The sequence below is a fragment of the Erinaceus europaeus genome, chromosome 16 (assembly GCF_950295315.1).
Source record: "Erinaceus europaeus chromosome 16, mEriEur2.1, whole genome shotgun sequence".
Classification (NCBI taxonomy): domain Eukaryota; kingdom Metazoa; phylum Chordata; class Mammalia; order Eulipotyphla; family Erinaceidae; genus Erinaceus; species Erinaceus europaeus.
In genome coordinates this window covers 61,432,965-61,450,400 of record NC_080177.1, presented here as the reverse complement: position 1 = coordinate 61,450,400, position 17,436 = coordinate 61,432,965, and the positions used below count along the sequence as shown (strand labels likewise).

General features: G+C 37.0%; 1 protein-coding gene and 1 long non-coding RNA gene across 5 annotated transcripts in view; one reads left to right on the top strand and one right to left on the bottom strand.

Moving 5' to 3' along the window:
• The window catches only part of LOC132533467 (uncharacterized), a 220,658-nt gene that overhangs the window by 40,222 nt on the left and 163,000 nt on the right, over positions 1–17,436 (top strand). The window lies entirely within an intron of this gene.
• Positions 1–17,436, bottom strand: part of STRN3 (striatin 3) — an 80,945-nt gene that overhangs the window by 37,145 nt on the left and 26,364 nt on the right. For all 4 annotated transcript variants that reach the window (XM_007516833.3, XM_060175237.1, XM_060175238.1 and 1 more), the window contains exons 5-7: positions 12,874–13,047; positions 9,396–9,528; positions 6,887–7,028 (exon numbers count right to left, since the gene is read on the bottom strand). In XM_007516833.3, the coding sequence (XP_007516895.1) occupies positions 6,887–7,028; positions 9,396–9,528; positions 12,874–13,047 (449 nt within the window). The remainder of the gene's footprint in view (positions 1–6,886; positions 7,029–9,395; positions 9,529–12,873; positions 13,048–17,436) is intronic.

Genomic DNA, 17,436 nt, shown 5'->3' with positions numbered 1-17,436 from the left:
CCAATTCAGCATCTCACTAGCTTTTTTTTAAACTTCTTCTATTAGTCTACAGTAACAAAAATGCAAAACTCAAATTCCACTGAATAATTTTTTTAGAGAGCTTTTTGTTTGTTTTGTAAGATAAAAACAGTGATAAGCATGGAGAAGTGAAAGCATACACTGCTGTATGCAAAGGATTATACTTCAACTATTTTAGTAGAAGAATGGTCCTATATTTAAAGTAAGGAAAAATGTACACTAGTAATCTGGGGGGTCAGGATTGGGGTGGGGGGGCATGGAGCATTTAAAAGAGGAAATATAGCATCTTTAAAAATTATCTTTGGGGGGGAATTATCTTTAGTTGGGAGTTGGGCGGTAGCGAAGCACATTAAGCTCAGATGGTACAAAGTACAAGGACCGGCATAAGGATCCTGCTTCGAGCCCATGGCTCCCCTACCTGCAGGAGAGTCATTTTCACAAGCGGTGAAGCAGGTCTGCAGGTGTCTTATCTTTCTCTCTCCCTCTCTGTCTTCCCCTCCCCTCTCCATTTCTCTCTGTCCTATCCAACAACGACATCAATAATAACTACAACAATAAAACAAGGGTAACAAAAGGGAAAAAAATTTTTTTAATTATCTTTAGATAAAATTTAACTTAAAATTACTTTTAAGTTTTAAGAGTTTTTCTTCCTTTGTTTAGTTTTAGAACAGCCAAGTTACAGAATAGTAATTAGCTTACACAGCACTGTTAATATATAACAAAGTCAATCATAAGAAATAGAATAGGGAAATTTTGGGAAAAAATATACTCATATTCAGGTTCACAATTCTTTGCCTGCTAGATCTTGCTGTCTTAAGCTATATAGTTGACATAAAAAATCCCTTCTTCCCATAACAGATCAATGTATGTGATAAAATTCTCATATAGAAATAAAAATACAATTATTTACTGTACTTTGAGCCTTTTCTACTACAACTGTTAGCACTTCCTCTGGACAGATATACCTAAGACTACATGCAATCAGAATGTCAAAAGCCTAAACTTTATCTCCTAATAAATTACCTGAAACTATGTTGCTTGCTATTGAAATTTATACATAAGATTATCTGTAAAATCTAAAAGGCATAATACTACTTATAATATAGATGTAATAATGACTGAAAGAGAAAACTTACTTTTCTTGTACTCTAACCATGAAGTTTCCTGAAAATTATGCTATATCAGAAATTGTTCTGCCAATTTGTTGAATATTGGGGGGGGGGGAGGAAAGGCCCTTCAACCTAAGCGATATTTACACTCACCTTAAGAATTTAACAATTTTTATTTTTAAGACAACTTGGGATTGGCATATAACTCACCCAGTAGGACACGTCTTACTATCTGCAAAGCCTTCGGTTCAAACCCTAGCACATTACAGCACTACAGACAGCACCAGTATTAAGGGAAGGGAATCCATAAGTGGTGGGTTAATGGCATGATGTCTACGTCAGTGTCTCTCTCTTAAATAAAGATTGAAAATTTGGCTGGGAAGGGCTAATCAACAGCAGCATCATGAATGGACAATGACCTGGGTTCACCTTACCCACCCGCTACACGTAAAAAAAAAAAAAAAAAAAGTTAAGACAGCATGAACATTTTGAGCTAATACTTTTTAATCTTAACAGACACAAAACCCTTAAGTTGCATATAAACTTTATACAAGAAATTAGGACAGAAAACTGATAGCCAAGTGGTAAAAATCATTGTAGAAAAAATAATAATAAACCTGTGAATGGCTCTAAAGTAGCAAAGGATAATGGAGTGAAAAGGCAAAGGAATAAAAAAGAATTGTTTAAGGAAAAATCACAAATATTACTTGCAAGCTAACTTCTCAAGTCTAAGAAACAAAGGTAAACTTAGGCAGTGCAAAGAACAGGTTGGTGAGTGCATATTGCACAAACAACAACCTGAAAACTTGCCTGGTAAGTAACAGCTGATTTGATATTGCTTTTAAGAAACAGTTAAGAGCAAAAGGAAAGAGGCAGCATAATCTTCTACATATTAATTCTGCTTTTAAAAAATCTAGGGGGAAATACCAAGAGATTTAATCAGTTACGAGTAATTTGTTTCTTTAAAAAAAAAAAAAGGTACTGTCGAATGTAAAACATTAATTCCCCAATAAAGAAATTAAAAAAAAAAAAAGGCACACATATACGCGCGCACACACACACACAACCAACCCATTACTACTTAAAAAGTGACAAAACGGGAGTCGGGCAGTAGCACAGCGGGTTAGGTTCAAGCCCAGGCTCCCCACCTGCAAGGGAGTCGCTTCACAGGCAGTGAAGCAGGTCTGCAGATTTCTGTCATTCTCTCCCCGTCTTCCCCTCCTCTCTCCATTTCTCTCTGTCCTATCCAACAACAACATCAACAACAATAATAATAACCACAACAAGGCTACAACAAGTGCAACAAAAACGGGGAAAAAATGGCCTCCAGGAGCAGTGGATTCATGGTGTAGGCACTGAGCCCACCCAATGACCCTGGAGGCAAAAAAAGTGACAAAACATAAAATTTTATTACAGTAATTCTAACTATCAAAACAGGAATTACACAAAGCTATTAAATGTATTAGGTTGTTGAAAAAGTCATGACATTTTTTCTATGCAAAAATGCACCATGACTTCTGACAACCCAATAGTATTTTAATTATCCAAAAACATATTCAGCTACTAGCTAAATTTTATCATCTATAAATTGCCACCAACTAGTTTTAAAGTGTAAGAAAAAAATAACTAAACATCTTAAATGTCTACTTCCTATAATGAAGATAGTATAGTCAGAATATCCACTTATATTTTTGATTATAAAAATAACTAGGAAGTAATAAAATCAAACCCATATTGCCTAACATAAATGACAGAATAAACGGTATTTTGAATGGTTTTCTAATATACAATGAATTCATATAGGAAAAAGGATTAAAAATATTGAGTTAATGGAAAAGTCATGACACATTTTGCAAAGAAAAAATGTCATGACTTTTCTGACAACCCAAACCTGAACAAACTGGCTAGTATACAAAATAAAAAGTAATGTAGATTATTCAATGTAAGAAAACACTGAGGCATATTTCATTCAGACATACTATTGAAAAAAAAATCTGTGCTTCTAGGGCAGCAAAAAGATCAATAAAAAATCTGTGCTTCTAGGGCAGCAAAAAGATCAAATGTCATGAGCATGACATTTGAGCCCAGACTACATGGCACTGAAAAGATTTGGTGCTGTGGTGTCTTGCCCTCTCTTCCTCTGTCTCCTATCTGAAAAATGTTAGCCCCCAGTGGTGAAGCCTCAGATGAAAAAAAAGAAAAGGGGGGAAAAGGTGTTTTTTACACAGTAAGTTAAATTTGAAAACTATCATGTTCCCATTTTACAAGTGAATTTCTAACTGAATGAATTAAGTAAGACAAAGGAGTATTTGCATGTCTACCTTTCATGTTTTTTAAAAAAAACTGAATATGATACCTGTTAAACAGAAATGATGAATTTCAGAACATGGTATAGATCCTTAAGAGTTTGTATTTCTAGAAGCCGGGCAGTGGAGCAGCGGGTTAAGCGCAGGTGGCGCAAAGTGCAAACACCAGCGTAAGGATCCTGGTTTGAGCCCCCTGGCTCCCCACCTGCAGAGGGTCTCTTAGGCGGTGAAGTAGGTCTGCAGGTGTCTATCTTTCTCTCCCCCTTACTCCCCCTCCTCTCTCCATTTCTCTCTGTGCTACCTAACAACAACAATAATAACAATGATGATAACAAGGGCAACAAAAGGGGGAAATTACATAATAAATAAAATTTTTTTTAAAGTTTGTATTTCCAAAGGAAAAAATCTACTTGAACCATTTTGCAAATGAATTTGTTTTCTTTTAAAGAACTTAAGATGTTTCAGTTGAGTCTGAAGGTAAGAAGCCGTCAGTTATTTCTATTAATGGAGGATGATACAGATTACTCCCAAATACTAACAACAAAAATAAATAAATTATTAATAGGGTGGAGAGATAGCATAAAGGTTATGCAAAAGTCTTTCATGCCTGAGAGTGGGAAGTCCCAGGTTCAATACCTAGCAATATCACAAATCAGAACTGAGCAGTATCTGGTAATGCAAACAAAAAGCTATTAATATTTGTCATTTTTTAATTGGCTACTCTCTTGAAATGGTGCTCCACAGCCAAAAAGCTTTGGACAAAAGCAACAAAGGTACAAAATATTGTGGGATACTTTCAATAAAGAAATAATGTCACTGTATACAAATTAAATTCCTATATTTTTAAGTAACCTTTTGAGTGGTTAAATTTCCAGAAACTTTAAACTAAGAAAGCAGGAAAGGCAAGCTAGGGAGACAGCATATGGCTATGCAAAAAACCTACATGCCTGAGGCTCTGAGGTCCCCGGTTCAATCCCTGGCACCACCATAATCCATATTTGAGCAGTGCTCTGGTCCTTTCTCTCTGTCTCTCTCTTGTATTAAAGTAAATAAAATACGAAGAAAAAAAAAAGCAGGGAAGGTTATGTGCTAATAATGTTAATGTTCAAATTTTATTCGAAGTTAGCATACTGCAGAATTATTTCAAATATACATGTTTATATATAAATCCTCTATGTCATAGTTAATTAAAATAACTATTTTTTTCACATTCATTTGGTTTTCCAAACCTCCTAAAACATTATTATTGAGTTAATAGTTTAAAAATGTTTATATACTGGGAGTCGGGTGGTAGCGCAGCGGTTAAGCACAGGTGGCGCTATAGCTCAAGGACCGACGCAAGGATCCTGGTTTGATCCTGGTTCCAGGATCAAACCCCCCCCCCCCCCCCCGCCCCCGCCCCCGCTCCCCACCTGCAGGGGAGTTGTTTCACAGGCAGTGAAGCAGGTCTGCAGGTCTGCAGGTGTCTATCTTTCTCTCCCCGTCTTCCCCATCTCTCTTCATTTCTCTCTGTCCTATCCAACAACATCAGTAACGACAATAACTACAACAATAAAACAACAATGGAAACAAAGGGAATAAATAAAAAATTATAAAAAATGTTTATATATTATAAAATAATCCAAAATTTATAAATAGTTTAGAAATAAAACATTCGGGGGTCGGGCTGTAGCGCAGCGGGTTAAGCGCAGGTGGCGCAAAGCACAAGGACCGGCATAAGGATCCCGGTTCGAACCCCGGCTCCCCACCTGCAGGGGAGTCGCTTCACAGGCGGTGAAGCAGGTCTGCAGGTGTCTGTCTTTCTCTCCCCCTCTGTCTTCCCCTCCTCTCTCCATTTCTCTCTGTCCTATCCAACAACGATGACAACAACAATAATAACTACAACAATAAAACAACAAGGGCAACAAAAGGGAATAAATAAATAAAATAAAATATTTTTTAAAAAAGAAAGCTTAATCTTTAAAAAAAAAAAGAAATAAAACATTCCTCACACTAAATGAATTGCATAGAGGACTTTAAATAAAATTTTATTTTGGGGCTGGGCAATGGTGCACTGGGCAAAGTGCAATGACCTGCACAAGGATCCAGGTTTGCGCCCACGGCTCCCCCCTGCAGAAGGGTCATCTCATAAATGGTGAAGCAGGTCTGCAGGTGTCTCTCTTTCTCTTTCCTTTCTATCTTCCTCTCCTCTTTCAATTTTTCTCTGTCCTATAAAAAAAAAAAAACATCAAAAAACTGGCTGTGGGAGCAGTGGATTTGTAGCACAAGCACCAAATCCCAGTGATAACACTGGAGGCAAAAAAAAAAAAGAAAGAAAGAGAAAAGGAAAGAAAGAAAAAAAAATCTTGTTTTTACCATTTCTCCTGCTCAAGGGTAATTTTTAAAGTACACTACTAAACTACAGTAATTTTCAATGTAAGTACACAGTCAAAGCCAAAACATAATTTTGGTGTCTTTTTCACATTTTCAATTAATGTAGCACCTCTTCCAATTATAAGAGATAAAGATTTGAAAAACAATATTTGAGATTTGTAAACAATAATAAACTTGGTGTCAAAATTCATCAACCTCAGGAGAGTCAAATTTACTATCAAGTATATTTCCTGCTATCTGCAAGATTCAGTTTCAATTCATAAATGAGGCATTTTTTAAAATTAAGTATCACCAAAGAAATGTTTAAAAATATAATAATTCCTCTTGTTAATACCTAAGTAGCTTTGGTATTTGTGTGAAAAATACAATAAAGTACTTAGCTAAGCAGAACCTAAGTTCCACCTACTAAATAACATGCTGATGATATGAAAAGATGACTCAATGATTATCTTTATAATACAAGTATCATATTGGACCTCAACTATCAGTGTTATCTCAAAATACTCTTGACACTATTATGTTACTTTCTGAGTATAAATAGCATGGTAATCGGTAATGAATAGTTTGGTTTTTCCCTTTTAGTTATGTTTAGATTATAATTAGCATTACATATCATTTCTAACAGGTCCCAATATTTGCCCAATGAATATTACATGCAAAATATTTAATACCTTCATTAAATCTCTCACTTAAATAAAGCTATAGCAAGGTTAACAGTTTCATTAATTCTGAACAATAGTTAACATCATGTAGGTATAGTGAAAAGGTTTTATAGCATTGAAACTTAAATAATAGGAATATTTAAAATTGCATAGGCTTATTATTTTTATAAAAATAAGCTAAAATGAAAAAAATTCAAGACAAAATTAGAATCAAAATCCATTAAGTCATATTATGGAATTTAGTCATTAAATCTGAAAACAATACTTTGAAGTTACTTAATACCACTTTCCCTTGCTCTGTTTAACTGCCACCATACCTTAGGATAACATTTAGTATTTAACATACATACAATATTTAATATGATACATCTCTAAAGACTACATGGTCTCCTGCCCCCCTATTTCTTTATCATCTTACCCCATTCTGTGCCATCTCCAGAACTCCGTGCTTCTCCAGCTCCTTCACCATCTTCAGCAGTTACTAAAAAATCAAATTCTTTCAGAGCCTCCTCAGTATCAGGATCGTCAGTTAGGTCAGCAGCTAAACCTTCATTACCTATCTATAAACAGAACATAAACCAAGAATTACTTTTATTCTAAAGTTTAAAAGGGTTCATTATGTCTTCACACAATAGTCTCACATTTGAACTCCCCTTTTTTAAATTACATGGAAACACAATTTTAGATACCCCATGTTGTTCTCCAAAATTAAATTATACCATAGATGAATGATTCTCAATGTTATGTGAAGATTAGCTGTAAGGTATAAAATGTGGGAGCTCAGTGGGTTAAGTGCACATGGCACGAAGTGAAGGACTGGCATAAGAATCCTGATTCAAGCCTCTGGCTCCCCACTTGCGGTCTGGGGGTGGGGGGAGGCACTTCATAAGCAGTGAAGCAGGTCTTCAGATGTCTTATCTTTTTCTCCCTCTCTCTGTCTTCCCCATCTCTGTCGATTTCTCTCTATCCTATTCAACAACAATAATAACTACAACAAGGGCAACAAAAATGGGAAAAAATGGCCTCCAGAAGCACTAGATCTGTAGTGCAGGCACAGCCCCAGTGATAACCCTGGAGGCAAATGTATATATATAAAATATTTATCAAGATGTCAATTTCTTTAATTATAATAGATTTGTTTACTCTTATCAAAGACCCATTCACTAACATTCTGATACGTTGTCTTCAACTGACCTTACTCACCAAGAACTGCATATTAATTCTATTAACACAATGGGATATGGCACAACTAGCAAGGATTTTAACCAATATAAGCTGACAGCTTTGATCATCATAAACTTTAACTTCTAGAACAATGAAATAGGAAAAGAGCTTCTCTGTACAGCTAATAGAATATATCACACACAAAAAATGTAGCACAAAGCTGAAAACTGCTTTTGTAGACTGGAAGCTGTTGAGGAGCACTATTCACTACATTAATATAAAATCATAGAGAAACACTACATTAATATAAAATCATAGAGAAACAAAACTGGGCCCATTTTTTTCCATACCTGAAATATTGAATTGTCAGAAAAGTCTTGACGTATTTTTCTATGCAAAGATATGCTATGAACTTTCTGACAACCTAATATTTTATATACTGACACTTAACATATTGATACATTGCATTTAGACCATTTAATCTACTTTTGTTCTTGTAGCAAACCCACATCAACACTAAAATAGCTAAACCTATTTATATAAACCTATTTATGTTATGAAAAGTACAACTTCATTAATCCTTACAAAGAATAAGAATGCTAACACATTTACAGTTCATATACCGACTCCTGCACCCAGAATAAGAGCATTCCTATTGCACATTCAGTTACTCTATGGAGCTTGATAAATGTACATGAAGGAAAAATTTCCACAGTGATTCTTCATTGTGGTTGGGGTGAAAAGGGTATCACTTTTTAAAAATAGCTTTGGGGGAAAAAAAAAGAAGCTTTGAAAGCCACCTTATAATTCCTGTAATACAGACCCTTTATTGTCATGTAATGAGTAATACAACAAATACTAATTCCTATTGCATGTGAGTAACTCAAGGACTATACCAAACATATGAGTATAAATATTCTTGCTAATAAGTTGGCTGCAGTACTACTTACAAATAGCAAAGATGTGGGGGAAAAAACAATGTACGTTTACAAACTATTCCTCCTATACTATCAATACTATTATTTCTTCTACTACTACTCCAATGCTGCAAGAGAAGATCTTTCTTTTTGCTGTAACAGGGATGGAACTGAAAGTGAACTAAGAAACTATAATTAAATAAGAAAGAAAAGGATAAACACAATATCATTTCACTCTGCTGTGGAACATAAATAAAGGAAGGGCTGGGTGACCATACAACCAGTAGAGTATACATGTTACCACGTACATGTATACAGGACCTGGCTTCAAGCCCCCCAGAGTTCCCACCTGTGGGGGGGTAGGAACATTCACAAGCAGTGAAGCAGTGCTGCAGGTCTCTCTCTCTCTCCCCCATTTTACTCTCAATTTCTGTATTAGAGAGAGGAAGAGAAGAGAGGAAGGAGGGGAACAGAGGGGAAAGGCAAAGAAAATGACCACTGGGAACAGTAGATTTATCATGCAGACATCCTGGTGGCAATAAAAAACCTTTTAAAAAGAATAAAATTAACAAAAAAGGAATACGGGAAACAGACAAAAGTAAACCATAACAAACCTTGAGACTGACAAAGAACCCAGGTTCTACAATGGGGAGGAGGAGGGTGAAAGGATGGGTGGCATTCTATTATGAAGAGATTTGGGGTAATTTACTGGTAGAACGGGGATGACAACACAATTTAAAAAGGGTGAAATTGCACCCCTAAAACATGAGCATTCATATAAAATTACCTCAGAAACATAAAAGTTTAATAAAGATAAAAGCAAAGATTATAAAATCAAGTTCCTACTTTGTGTTTATTTATCCGAAGCTGCTTGTCTTTTCCTTCTGAGATGCCTTCAATCATGTCATTTTCCTCTTCTTCATCACTATCATCAGCATTTTCTAAGAAATTGAATGTCTCAAGAACATCACCAGAGGGCCTACAAGAAGAGTAAAAATGAACCAAAATATTCCAAATGTCAGTGTTGATTAATTAATTATTTTATTTTGGATACAGATACAGAAATTGAAAAAGGACAGGGAGAGATAGAAAAGGGAGAAGGGAGAGATAGCTGCAGCACTTCTTCACTGCTCATGGAATTTCTTCCTTGCAGGTGAAGATCGGGACTTGAACCTGGGTCCTTAAGCATGGTGAAGTGTGTGCTCAACTGAATGCACCACCACCTAGCCCCCTCCAAATGTTAACTCTAACATTTCTTTCAATTTTTTAAATATTTATTTATTTATTCCCTTTTGTTGCCTTTGTTGTTTTTATTGTTGTAGTTATTATGGTTGTTGTCATCATTGTTGGATAGGACAGAGAGAAATGGAGAGAGGAGAGGAAGACAGAGAGGGGGAGAGAAAGATAGACACCTGCAGACCTGCGCTTCACCGCCTGTGAAGCGACTCCCCTGCAGGTGGGGAGCCAGGGCTCGAACCGGGATCCTTACACTGGTCCTTGAGCTTTGTGTCACCTGCACTTAACCTGCTGCTCTAAACTCTAACATTTCTTTCTTGTTCCAATTTCAGAACTGAACTTGACAGTCACAAAGAGAGGTGGCACAAAGATTCATGTAACCACCTGTTTATTTTGCATTGCCTATTTCACACTATTTGAAAGAACACATATGTTCTATGATTAAAGTGACAATTTTCTGTTGATTTCTCCTTCAATATTGTCCAAGATATTTTAATTACTGTAGCAGAATAAATCTATACTATGATGCTATTACTTCCCCAAGTTATCACAAACAACTTAAACTCAACAGTTAAGCTCTATAACCTCTTCCAACTTTGCTTAAATGCTTGAGAACTAAATCCAAAATTTACCAGGCTGTACAGATTTAAAGTCATATTAAATTAGCAATCAGGGAGATGGCTGACAGAAAGAACACAGGAGATTCATCTGTAAAGCCCTCAGTTAAATAAATGTCCAGCACAGCATATACTTGAGCAAAGTGATGCTCTGTGCTGTCTCTTACAAACTAAGTCTTTATATATTTTTTAAATGAAAGTTATAGTAGGGTGGGGGTATAGCATAATGGTTATGCAAAGAGACTTTCAAGCCTGAGGCTCTCAAGTCCCAGGTTCAACCCCCCACACCACCATAAGCAAGAGCTGAGCCGTGCTCGGGTTTAAAAAAAGAAAAAAAGAAAAAGGAAAAGTTATAGTAAATCTATTTCACAGATTTGTATATCTAAAAAACAGGGTTATTCATCTAATAAAAAAAAATACCTTCATGTCTTGCTGTGCATAAGATCTTCAGTTTGAGCCACAGGGAAGCACCATGGATAGTCCCACGGGACCTCTATGGATGGTGAAGCAGTGCTAGGGTAGCTCACATCTCTTCCCCACCCCCTGCCCCACCCCCCACCTTTAAATATAGAATAAAAATAAATAGCTAAGAAGCCATACCCAAAGTAACTATTTGAATGAAATAACCAGAAAAGACAAATTTACACAAACAGAAAGAAAATTAGTTTTCTATTGTTGGTGGAAAGGGGTCTAGGAGAAAATGAGGAGTGACAGCTAACTGACACTTTCTCTCCTTTTTGTGTTTTTTCTGTTGCTCCTGGGCCTCACACACATACAATCCCACCATGCCCAAGATGACTTTTTTCACACACACACACACACACACACACACACACACACACACACACACACACACATATATGAAGAAAGAGGGAGATAGATAGATACATATGTACATATGGGGCAGGAGACACAGACAGGAAAACACACAGCACCATTCTGTAGAGCTGCCCAAAATTTGTTGTACAAATTTTAAGGTCTGTGCCTACCAGATGAGTTATCTCTCATCTGCTGAAATTTCTTTGTAGGATGAAAAAAGCATTCAAACCTTAGACTGTGGTAATGGTTGAACACTGTGTATCTTTTTAAAAAATATTTATTTATTTATTTTCCCTTTTGTTGCCCTTGTCTTTTGTTATGGTTATTGTTGTTGTTATTGATGTCGTCACTGTTGGATAAGACAGAGAAATGAAGAGAGGAAGGGAAGACAGAGAAGGGGAGAGAAAGACACCTGCAAACCTGCTTCACCGCCTATGAAGCGACTCCCCTGCAGATGGGGAGCTGGGGGCTTGAACTAGGATCCTTATGCCGGTCTTTGCACTTCGCACCACGTGCGCTTTACCCACTGCGCTACCGCCCGACTCCCCAACACTGTGTATCTTAAGACCATTAAACTTTCTTTATATGGATGAATTAAGAGTATTTGACTCACATTTCAATAAATACATTAAGAAAGGAAAAATGGTAACTTTATAAGCTTAAATACAGTACAAGCTTTATTTTTTAACACTAGTATGAGTAACTACTGTGTTTCTCTTTAAAAAGTGACATAAGTCATAAAAAATAAACAAAAATTGTGAAATCAGCTTGGAACTATATGAAATATCCCTCAAATTTTAATTCTACAATTGTTTTAAAATACAGGCATTTTCTTGGCATCAAAATTTTATATGAAATATTAAAATACCCCAACAGAAAATTATTTTTATATATTAATTTATTTATTCCCTTTTGTTGCCCTTGTTATTTTATTGTTGTAGTTAATGATGTCATTGTTGTTGGATAGGACAGAGAGGAGGGGAAGACAGACGGGGAGAGAAAGACATCTGCAGACCTGTTTCACCGCTTGTGAAGTGACTCCCCTGCAGGAGCTGGGGGCTCAAACCAGGATCCTTACTCCGGTCCTTGAGCTTTGCGCCACATGTGCTTAACCTGCTGCGCTACCATCCGACTCCCAACAGAAAATTTATTTACATATAGTATCATGTATGTGGGGAAGTCTTAAAACAGTGAAAGGAAAAAACAAAGAAAAAACAGAGAAGGAAAAAAACACAGTATAAAAGTTTTTGGTGTGGTGGGGATCTGCCTCGAACCTGGGTCATTAAAATGCCAAAGCAGACATTAACCCAGGTGAGCTATCTTTGCTTGCTGGGGAATGTCTTTAAATAACCTCAATCAGCACAACACACAGAAGCAACAGATTTCTAAAGAAATTAATAATAATTTGGGCCAGGTGGCAGTACACCTGGTTGAGCGTACATGTTATAGTGTACAAGGACCCAGGTTCAAGGCCCCGGTCCCCACCTGCAGAGGGAAAGTTTCACAAGTGGTGAAGCAGTGCTGCAGGTGTCTCTCTGTCTCTCTCCCTATTACCCCCTTCCCTCTCAATTTCTGACGGTCTCTATTCAATAAATAAAAAGAAATTAGTAATAACCACTACATAAACATAGTTAGCTAAAGAAAGATCATACCTTTTGATCTCTTGTCCTTTTTGCTTGAGAGATTCACCTCCATTTAGGATCTGCTCTAAATTCTTCGTTTCTACTGATCCATTTGGTTCTGAATTAGACAATCCAAGTAATGACCTTACCCGCTGAGACCGTACATCTAATATCGTATCTGTGTAACCTACTTCCTGAAGGTATCTATAAGAGAAAATTTAAAATATTAAATCCCACATATTGTTAATACCTGCCAAGACTAAAAATCATATTAAAGTATATTTAGAAAAACCCATAATCCTATAAAGAATAATTCTTTCTTTGCTGTAATAACTTCTCCACAGACTAATTCTAGTTCTAAGAACCAAGCAAATAACAAAAATTTAAGTAAGATACGGAGTATGGCTATATCTAAGAGCCAATACTCTGAAAAACTAGAAAGCCTTAAACCTTTTAAGACAGTGATTCATATCATTAAAAATGAATACAGCTGGGCCCGGGGAAGTAACTTGGAAAGTAGAGTATATATCTTTTATTTGTGAGAACCTGCTTTAAATCCCCAGCACCACATGAGAGCAACAGAGAAAAAAAACAAAAACAAAAATTACAAAAACCAACTCAGAACTCCATGGATGGTGGAGCAATGCTTTGTGCTCTCCTTTGTTTCATTGTCTCGTTCTCTTATTTAAAAAAGATAAAATTAAGAACTGGCTTATGGAAGTGGCTCTGTAGTAGAGATATGCATGAGATCCCAAGTTCAATCCCTGGTGGCACGCGTATACACATACACATACATACACAGGAAAACATGGTCTATCTCTCATAAAAAAGTTACAAAGAAAATCTGATATTTTAAAACAAAATAAAATGTCCAAAAAGCAGTAAGGAGTAAGTAAAATCAAATTTTACAATAGTGTATAAGTTTAAACAAGGGTTCTGGAGGTCAAGGAAGAAGCTAGTTCTTGTAGGATCTATTATCTCATGACATTCCTATAGTGTGGTCTTCAAACTTTCTATCTATGCCAGAGTACTTAGTGTAGGGACCAGGATAAGACTGAAGATGAAGAAAGAAACTAGAGAATAATATACAGTTAGATAATCATTCATATAGAAGAGTCATAGTTCTGTGTGACACATTAAAATAATTTCTTCCTGAAGTATTTAAGATTAAGGAACCATAAAAATAAAAAATCCTTACATATTGCTGCCAAAAGAACAAAAACATTTTTAGGTGAAAGCTAAAGATAAGGAGATCAGTAAGGATATTAACACAGCAAGAGGTAAAACTGAAGAACAAGTGTGGAAAAAATAAGATATCTGGGGACCGGCGGTGGCATGCCCAGTTACCATGCACAAGGACCCCAGTTCAAGTCCCCTTCTCCCCACCTAGAGGGAATGCAATTCATGAGTGGTGATGCACGTCTGCAATTATCTTTATTACTACCTCCCCATCCTCTCTCAATTTCTGTCTTGTTAAGTAAAATTAAATGGGGGGGGGGGTGCCAGGAAAAGGAACAGTAGATTTGTTGTATAGGCACCAAGCACCACCCCCCTCCACGTTCCCCAAATATCATCTTAGTGGCTTGATATACAAGTAAGTTATTATAGCAGAATGAAAGAAGATATAAGGATCTTAGAATTTTTTCAGTTCCTAGTTTGGCTGGTTGTATGGTGGACCTATTCAAAGAAATGAAGACAAAGCATTTTGGTTTACAGGATGGTTATCAGAAACAAAGTATGTGTCAAAGTGATGTCGTCAAAGTGATGTCAGGGCCAGGTGGTGGCACACCTGATTAAGTGCTCACATTCAGCACAAGGACCTGGGTTCAAGTTCCTGGTCCCCACCTGCAGGAAGCTTCATGAGTGGTGAAGCAGGGCTGCAGGTGTCTCTCAATTTTGCTATCTCTATCCTATAATGACTATACAAATATTTTTTTTAAAAAAATAAAGAGAAAAGAGAAAGTGATGTCTTTGAAACACTGGGATAAAAAGGTCAAAAGTTCACAAGATAGAAGCTAGATATACAGATTTGGGAATCAATAATGTTGATATTTGAAGCCGTGAAGTTGAATGACGACAGTCTGTAAGAGGAGAGATAAAGAAATTCAAAGGAAAATTTAAATAATGACAAAAATTGTAGTAGACATAAGAACAAGAAAACTTTCAAAAAACTGGGTAAGAACAAAAAAAGTACCTTAAGTAGGTGACAACTGTTACAACAGAACATCCAAGTGGAAAACAGACTTGAACAGTTAAAAAACAAACATGGAAGACTGAGGTAAACTCTCAAAGAAAGTTGAGAAGAGACAGAACACAACTGCAAAAAATGGAATTAGGCATTTATGAAAGTAATACCATGGAACTGACTTCCCTACAATTGCCTCAGCCCTCTAAAAATGTTCTTAATCTGACAAATGCAAGAAGCTTTATAAGAAGACGCAGTGTATAAAGATATTTAATTCATATTTTGATGCAGTAAATGGATTATAAAATATTTACAAATCTCAAGGATTATCTGGTTATCTGACAAGTTTGGTAAAAATACAGGATAATACTTTTGATTTTTCTTTTTCCTTTGCTTCTTCTTTCTATTTAATGGGGGAAGGAGAAGAGAGATACCTGTAGCACTACTCCTACCACTCATGAAGCTTTGCCCTTACAGGTAGGACTAGGGGCTTGAACCCTGGTTCCTGTGCATAGTAAAGTATGCCACCTGGACCCAACACTTTCAGTTGTTGCTTTAATATTCTTCCCTCTTGGGAAAAACACCTGCTGCCATGCTAACAATATGATATGAATGAGCTGCTAAGAATTTAAAAGACCAGATAGAATAATTCACAGGCAGTTGTGTGATCAAGCCAAGCCAGGCTGAATCTGGTAAATTCTTAGGCGGGGGTGGGGGGGTGGGAGGGGAGTGAGGTGGGGGGGCAGTCCTGACATTTAGAGAAAAGTTGTTTTTTTTCATATAAAAATGGTATACAAGGGCAACAAAAGGGAAAATAAAATAAAAAAGAAATGAAATTTTTAAAAAAAGGTATACAAATGAGTAGAGTGTGCTGAGTGTTTCTAGTCCCTTAGACATTCTCAATGCTCCTCCAGCACATGTGCATGTATGAGAGAGAGACAAAAGAGACACAAAGATTGGGGAATTTTATTTAACAAGTAGTACACATTTGATACCTTTTGCTTTACTCTGCAGATAATAAAAAATTTCAGATTTTCCATACTCCCATTTCACTTTTCTAAATTTCCCAGAACCTCTAAAAAAAAAAAAAAAGTACACAGGAGGTCAACAGGTGGCTCACCTACTAGCAGAAACACATTACCATGTTTGAGGACCTTGTTTTGAGTCTCAGGCAACCACAAGGGAGAGCCTGTAGGGGGGAACTTCAATAGCAGCAGAGGTGTATTCCTCCCCAACCCCAGGGTGGGTGCATGGGTGTGTGTGTGTATGTGTCTAGAGAAAGAGGAGAAAAAAGTGAGAGAGAGAACGAATGAATGCCTGCCAGCCAGCCAGCCACTGGGAGCAGTAGAGTTAGGTAAGCACTATGCCCTAGCAATAACCCTAGTGGCAAATAATAATAATTAAAAATTAAAAGTCACACAATATCAAAATGATCATTTTGCAGTATAAAACTCATTGATATTTAATACATGATACTCTTCATCTTCCTGACACTGAAGCTTTTCAACACCTCTCTCAATTCTGTTACTTACCCCAGCATCTTTCCATTCAATAATCTGTTCCAACTAAAATTGTCGCTAAGACTCCAGGAGTGCCGGGTGGTGGCGCACCCAGTTAAGAGCATGTAATACTATGCACAAGGAGCCAAGCAAGGATCCAGGTCTGGGCCCCTTCTCCCCACTTGCAGGGAAGACAGGATGCTTCATGAGTACTGAAGCAGCTCTGTAGGTGTCTTTCTCTCCCCCGTCTTAAATTTCTCTCTCTCTCTCTCTATCTCTCCCTCTCCCTCTCTCTTTGCCTCCAGGGTTATCACTAGGGCTCAGTGTCTGCACTATGAATCCACTGCTCCTGATGGCCATTTTTTCCACACTTTATTAAATAGGACAGAGAGAAATTGAGAGAGGAAGGGGAAATAAAGAAGAAGAGAGAAAGATAGACAGCTGCAGATCTACTTCACCACTTGTGAAGTGACCCCCCTGCAGATGGGTAACCAGGGGTCTCGAACCAAGATCCCCGAGCTTCGTACTATGCGCATAACTTGGTGCACCACTGTCTGGCCCCCCTCAATTTCTCTCTGTCCTATCAAATAAAATGGCCACCATAGCACTGGCACCAAGCCCAAGTGAGAACCCTCAAGGCAAAAAAAAAAAAAAAAAAAAAAGAAGAAAGAAAAAAGGATCCAGACTGATAAAAATCTCAATTAAAAGGAAAATTCAAAACTAAAGTGTGGAATATGAGGTGTTCTAGTGACAGTAAAGGAAAATGGGTGATGTAATAAAAAATTAGAGTGTCCACTGAAGGCGACAGGAGCAGGAAGTGACCAGGGCTATGAAGAAAGGATCTCGGGGGCCTGGTGGTAGTGCAACAGGTTAAGCACACATAGTACAAAGTGCGGACTCACGCAAGAA